This window comes from Scyliorhinus canicula, chromosome 2, assembly GCF_902713615.1.
Source record: "Scyliorhinus canicula chromosome 2, sScyCan1.1, whole genome shotgun sequence".
Taxonomy (NCBI): Eukaryota; Metazoa; Chordata; class Chondrichthyes; order Carcharhiniformes; family Scyliorhinidae; genus Scyliorhinus; species Scyliorhinus canicula.
In genome coordinates this window covers 201,842,899-201,850,315 of record NC_052147.1, presented here as the reverse complement: position 1 = coordinate 201,850,315, position 7,417 = coordinate 201,842,899, and the positions used below count along the sequence as shown (strand labels likewise).

General features: G+C 47.2%; 1 protein-coding gene across 2 annotated transcripts in view; it reads right to left on the bottom strand.

Annotated features, from left to right (window-relative positions):
- Positions 1–3,021: 3,021 nt before the first annotated feature.
- chrna1 (cholinergic receptor, nicotinic, alpha 1 (muscle)) overlaps positions 3,022–7,417 on the bottom strand; it is a 54,934-nt gene continuing 50,538 nt past the window's right edge. For both annotated transcript variants that reach the window (XM_038789368.1, XM_038789369.1), the window contains one exon: positions 3,022–3,589. In XM_038789368.1, the coding sequence (XP_038645296.1) occupies positions 3,458–3,589 (132 nt within the window). In that variant the 3' untranslated portion in view covers positions 3,022–3,457. The remainder of the gene's footprint in view (positions 3,590–7,417) is intronic.

Sequence of the window (7,417 nt, the reverse complement as noted above, 5' to 3'; positions counted from 1 at the left end):
GCTGGGTGCCCGCATAGCACAGGCCTGGGGAGTCGCTGGTCGGGGGCCCATGATTGGGTCGCGGGGTCCACGGGGAACGAGTTAAGGCTGCGGAAGGAGACCTCCATCGTGGTAGCAGCTTCCACAGTCGTTTCTAAGTCTTGGGCCCCCTTTTCCAGCAGTCGTTGGCGCACCTAATTAGACCTGAGGCCCGCTACAAAAACATCGCGTACAGCAAGTTCTCTGTGTTCAGCCGCGGTAACCGCTTGATAATTACACTCATTGGACAAGTTATTGAGTTCCCTTAGAAATTCGGCGAGTGATTCTGTAGGCCGCTGGCGGCGAGTCGTGAACACATGGCGTGCATAAACTTCGTTAATGGGCCTTACATATATCTTATCGAGTACCGCAAGCGCTGCAGTATATGAACCGGCCAAGTTTAGTTGCGTAGAGATTCTGTGGCTCACCCTCGTGTGCAGTAGACTTAACTTCTGTTCCTCTGTTGTTTCGGCTGTGCTCGCTTTTGCCAGGTAGGCCTTGAAGCACCGCAGCCAGTGGGAGAAGTTTTCTTTAGCCTCTGCATCCTGTGGGTCGAGTTCCAGGCGTCCAGGCTTGAGGGCTGATCGATCTTGACTGTTCTTAAGTAGATTAAATTGATGGAACCATCAATTCACCAGACACGTGTTTCTAATATGAATATAGGCTTTAATCTACTTACTACAGAGCCAGCCTGTTACCCGTTGATGAACTCTCAGTGAACTGCAGGCTGACTCTGGACAAGGGTATTTATACAGCAGCACTAGGGGGAGGAGTCATGGGCGGGGCCAAGGATGGAGCCCTGTACAAGCTCCTGAGCATTCCCAGAGCTACTCCCCCTAGTGGTCAGATAACGCTACTGCGCTTACAAAGATATAGTGTGAATTACCATGTTACATTCACCACATGGTGTGAATGCACTTATACCCCAGAAAAGGCCCTTGATGTTGTCCAAGTAAAGATAATCAATCTGGAATGGAATAGTTGCCTTACTAAAGCTTCGGCTCCTATTGGAGGGGGTGAGTGCTTCTCTCTCATCCAGCCAGCATGGTTGGGCTAGAAGCTCTAAGACGTCCTTTTTGACCTGACACACATCTCTGAATGTACTTGTGACCCAAAGCTTGATTGGAGACAGTTGGGAGCCACAGCCAGAGGCTGAATTTTAACTTTTGGATCTGTTCACAGCATTGAGGGGTGTGTGTGTGTGAAGGATGCAGGGGGTCAGGGGCTCCTGTTGGTACTAGAAAGTTCATGGAGCAGGTTTTCTGAGGTTCTTTAATTGAACCATGGTATTAACATTCTGCCACTGGATTTCCTGACCAAGTGGAGGAAACAGGCAGGACCCATACTTGACTGTTAAAGCCTCAATATTGAAAGTGGACCCCAGGAAAGGATAAAATTGAAGGAGTCAGTTATGACCCCTTTGGGTGCCAGGGATTGTGTTTCATACGTCTCCACCCAATGTGGCCATTAGATCATGGGAGAAGTCAAAATCAAGAACCAAGGCAGGCATTGGTCAGTTTGCGATCTAACCGGCCTGCTCCTGTTGACAAAATCAGGATCCCGGCGAGGCCTGTCGAGAAAACAACAATGACCGCAAAAGGCCAATCTCCATACTATTAACGGGTGCGACTCCCTATCCAACGGCCTCCTGTGATATAACTGCCTCCCCAGCAAGTGGTCATGTGGGAGCCAATTAGTACACCTTTTAAAAAATGTAAAGCTGGTGGAATGACTGCTGCAAGGATACAAGGAGGCGCGTAGCCATCTTCAATCACGGGCAATGAGCCCGGGGGCTCTGGAGTTGGTGTCCCAGCACTTGCGGGTCCATCATGCCCTGGATCATGTGGAGAGAGAGTGAGACAGATAGACAGACAGACAGACAATCAGTGGTGTAGTGCTGGTGTAACTGGTCTAGTAATCCAGAGACCCAGGGTAATGCACTGGGTACCTGGGTTCGAATCCCACCAGGGCAGTTGGTGGAATTCAATAAGAAAAATCTGGAGTTAAAAGTCTAATGATGACCATTAAAGCTGATTCTCCCTCCACACACGTCACATCTCTCTCTCTTACTCACACACTTGCCCACAACTTATCAGTCTCCAATGCTCCAAGTGGTCTTCCTCTGATTGGCTCATTTTATTTTCTAATTCTTTTTAAATTTTGGGTGCTCAAATTGGCGTTTATTGATCATGCAGCAGCTGCGAGCCCCATGGAGCCCCATCACGGACTCCAGTTTGGGAACCCAGATATGATATTCATTTAAAGTCAAGTATGTGCAATCAACCCCGTTAATTTCAGACCAGGGAGTTATTGGTACCTGTTCCACTCAGGAGGAGGCCATCTGTTATTTCAAATGGCAAATAAAATTGGGTAGGTCAATAATCTGGTAGTGAGAATTCATCATGCTAGCTTTCGTTAAAAATTACGCTCCACGCATAAAAAATACTCAGCTTTACCAAATGCTTTTTGTGGTCAATGTAAAAGGAATAGCTTGAAATAATGCTTTACTTTAATACTGCTGAAAAGGGAGACATGTAAATTAAGCTTTTCATCTTGCACTTTTCAGAACAAATGCAAGAATGCCAAATTTCAAAAGATCACAATAATTTATAGTACAGGAGAAAAGGGTACTGATTGGTTGGCAACTTGACTGTGATTTGGAAACTTGTCTCTCTTTTCAGTAAAATTCAAATCATGTATTTGAAGGCTTTCTTAATACGTTTTAAAAATGTCTGATTCATTTACTTATATATGTCACCAACTGATCTGATTCATATGAAAGCTGACACAATATCAATAGAAATTTTAATAAATAAAGGTTATGCGATTGAAGATTTCTAGGGAAATCTTAAGATATCCTCTGGTAGGGTCATATGCTCAATGACCTTTCAAAAATCTATTTTCAATTCCTTTTTACGATCACTTTGTTCTCTGATTAAAGTGAAATTGATCTTCAAATAGTTCAGCTGTATCTGCATTAAATCGAATCATCAATACAAAACGTAGTTTTAATCCAGCACAATTTATCTATTTATTAACAATCTGTAAAACAAACATAAAATTATACAGTAGAACAATGTTACTAAATATATGGTAATACAGCCTTTTGATATAAAAGCATGGATCAGATCACTGTTAATTTTCTACATAATAATGTCTCTATTAAATTGCAAATTACTTCAAATCTAATACTTTACAAATGTTTAAATTTTTATATGATGTCCTATTTTCATGCTTCAACTGCTTTTGTATCAACATTCTTTACTAATATGGTTTAATTTTTGACATATTCTAATTCCCTATATTAATACAATCAATTTAAAGCAAATAAAACAATGTATTTTGTACAACAGACTATTATTACAACAGTAAGCCTGTTAAACTTTTTTGTGGAGCAATGCCCATTTCTAGTAATATATTGTCCATTCATTAAAAAGATTCACCCCTGCTGATTGAGTTCAATGAGACGGCCAGCAAAGACACTAATGGTCCCAATAATACAAACCAGCATGAAGACGCCCAACAGAATATGATCAATCACCATTGCAACATACTTCCATTCGTCTGCAGCCTGATATTGAAATAAAAAGTAAATAAATATTATCAATCTGCAGCTATATTGAGAATTTCAAGAGCTGTTTTATTTCCCACAATTTCTATCACTTTTAATCAATTGGAAATTTTGAACTCCATTGAACAAAACAAATTATTTGATGAAGCTAAATATTAGCGCAGCTACATTTTATTTCTTGAGGATTACTGTGCCAGAAAAGGCATAAGATACAAACAACAATGACTTACTTTATTTAGCATCTTTAAAATATGTCAAACATGCCAAAGCCCTTCACAGGAGCATTTTCAAACAAAAAAAAGACACTGATCCAAGGAAGGAGACTTAGGAAAGCTTTGGGGAGAGAATTCCAGAGCTTAGGGTCTATGCAGGTCTAGAGCTTGGCGTCTTTGGCAAAGAAGATCAGGATACACCAGAAACCAGAATGGGTAGCATAGATGTCTCGCAGTGCTCTAGGACTGGAAGAGACTACAGAGATAGGAAGAAGCAAGGTCATGGAGGGATGAGAAGTTTTAAATCCAGGTGCTCAGGAACTGGGAATTAATGAAGATTAATTAACACATGTATAATGGATGAACGGGAGTTTGAACTTTGCTTGAGTTAGGTTAGAGCAAATCCAATTTTGGAGGATGGCAGATGGGAGGCTGACCAGGAGACCAGTGGAGTGATGGAGCCTGGAGATAACAAACGCATTGGTGAAGGTGTCAACAGTAGATGGTTCAGGCAGGGGAAGGGAAAGACAATGTTACAGAAGTAGTGTAGGTGGTTTTAGTGATGAAGATATGTGGGATTAACCTCAGTTTTGCATCAAAAGATTTTGAGGTTGTGATACGCCATCAATGAACACACAACGAGTGGTGAACGTAACTGAGGCTTGAATACACTAAACAGAAAGCCTACTGGCCTCTGACCCCGAACTGGATCAGAGGAGGAGACCAGCCACCTTTATACTGGGCCCGAGGGGAGGTGGAGCCATCGGCAGTGGTTTACCACATTACACATAATATAGTGGCCATTTACCACAATACACATATTATACATTACAGTGGTTTACCACATTCACCGCTGTTAAAAAAAAGAGTTCAGTGGGGGTGAAGTGAACTTAAGGGTTGAATCTGTCGGGGGCTTTGACCATTCGCCGTGATCGCCTCAGTCCCGGCTGTGGTGTGAGCACCGGTGTCGAAACCTGCGCATCTGGGAGCGTGTTGTCCTCTTCTTCATTCAGTTGTTGAGTCGGTGGAGGGGGGGGCGGTGTATGGGCAGGGGTGGTGGTGATGGTCGCTGGTGGGCCTGCGGGTGCCAGTTCTCGAGGTAGGTGGGTAGAGGTGGGGGGAGACAGTGTAGGGTCGGGGGTGGTGGTGATGTGTGGTGAATCACAGTAGCGCAATTCACACTGTATTACTATGTCTCTGTAAGCTCGGCACACGAGCAATTGCGCTGCTCTGCCACTAGGAGGAGATGCACTGGGAGTGTACGGGAGTTTGTACTGGGCTCCACCCACGGCTCCTCCCCCCTAACCGGAAGTATAAAGGTTGATGCTGAGAGCCTGCCTGCCAGTTCATATGGAGTTCATCGTGTCACAGGCAGGCTCTGTTGTGAGACGATTAAAACCACTGTTCACTTCTAACCACGTGTCGCGTGAATTGATGGTCTCATCAATTTAATCGTCTTAAGAAACAGTAAGGAATGACCATGGAATCAGCCCTCAAGCCTAACCGACTGGAACTGTCGGTTCTGTGCTGTACTGTTCTATGTTCTATGTAGATCGAATTACGTGCGCCAGCGACTGCTGGAGAAGGGGGCCCTAAATTTAGAAGATACTGTTGAACTCGCTACAACTATGGAGGTCTCATTTCGTAGCCTCACCTCGTTTCCTGCCGACTGCGCAACCCCGTCATGGGCCCCCAACCAGCGACTCCCCCAAGCCTGCGCGGCGTGGCCACCCAGCCACCATGCTGCCCTAGCCTGCCACTTTTGTGGCTAGCCCCAGCACACGCAGCAGCACTGCCCGGCCCGCAACGCGACCTGCAGCAGCTGCGGGCGAAAAGGCCACTACGCCAGAGTGTGCCTGGCAAGGAAGGCCCCAGCCCCTAAAACTCCAGCGGCACAAAGTAATTGCTCTCCGCACTCGCAGGCCCCCAGGCCCCAGAACGCAGTGGCCTATGCCCCGACTCCGCCCCCACCCGCCACGTGCGATCCATGGGGGCCGCCATCTTGGGTCCCATCCTCTCCACACTCAGAAAACTCGATTGAAGACTGCGACCTCAGCGGGCACTCATCGCGGGGCCATCCCAGCGCAGCCGACCGAGCCGTCGACTACCCGCAACTCAACGCAGTCACACTGGACCAATCACGCCCAAAGCATCTCAACGACTCTATGACGATGGTCCAAATCAACGGGTACAGTACACCGTGCCTTTTCGACTCCGGGAGCATTGAGAGCTTCGTACACCCAGATCTGGTAAGACGCTGTTCGCTCCCCGTTTTCCCTGCATGGCAAACTATCTCCCTCGCTTCGGGTTCCCACTCTGTCCATATCCAAGGGCGCACCGTCGCAACTCTAACAATCCAAGGCGCTAGCTATTCTAAATTCCAACTATACGTCCTGCCCGAACTCTGCGCCCCACTCTTATTGGGACTCGACTTTCAATGCAATCTCAAGAGTCTCACCCTCAGCTTCGGCGGACCCCTACCCCCACTCACTATCTGCAGCCTAGCCACACTGCGAATCTCCCCCACTCCTCTCTTTGCCAACCTCACTCCGGACTGTAAACCCGTAGCCACTTGCAGCAGGCAGTACAGTCTACAGGACAGGGTGTTCATTCGATCCGAGGTTCTGAGGCTTTTACGTGAGGGGATCATAGAGGCCAGTAACAGTCCCTGGAGAGCTCAGGTGGTGGTCGTCAAGATCGGGGAAAAATTCCGCATGGTCATAGACTATAGTCAGACTATTAATCGGTTTACGCTCCTCGACGCGTACCCCCTCCCCAGGATTGCAGACATGGTGAATCAGATCGCCCAATATCGGATTTTTTTCACGGTGGATCTGAAGTCTGCATACCACCAACTCCCAATCCGCCCAGAGGACCACCACTTCCTCTGGGTCCCCTTTGGCGTCACAAATGGGGTTTCAGTGTTCCAACGAGCAATGGACTGAATGGTGGACCAGTACGGGCTGCGGGCCATGTTTCCTTACTTGGACAACATCACCATCTGCGGCTATGACCAGCAGGACCACGATGCCAACCTCAACCGATTTCTCCAAATGGCCCAGAAGCTTAACCTCACATACAACAAGGAGAAATGCGTTTTCCGCACGACCAGACGAGCCATCCTCAGCTATGTCGTGGAAAACGGAGTCCTGGGTCCCGACCCGGACCGTATGTGCCCCCTCTTAGAATTCCCTCTCCCTCATTGTCCCAAGGCCCTCAAACGGTGCTTGGGATTCTTTTCGTATTATGCCCAATGGGTCCCTCAATATGCGGACAAAGCCCGCCCACTCTTTAAGGCCACACTTTTTCCCCTGTCAGCTAGGCACGCCAGGCCTTCAACTGCATCAAGGAGGACATCGCCAAAGCGGCCATGCGGGTGGTGGATGAATCCGTCCCTTTCCAGGTTGAGAGCGATGCCTCAGAGGTAGCTCTAGCAGCCACACTAAATCAGGCAGGGAGATCAGTCGCATTTTTCTCCCGAACCCTCTCCGCTTCGGAACTTCGACACTCCTCAGTCGAAAAGGAAGCACAAGACATTGTGGAGGCTATTCGTGACTGGAGGCACTACCTCGCAGGTAGAAGGTTCACCCTCATCACCGACCAAAGATCGGTTGCC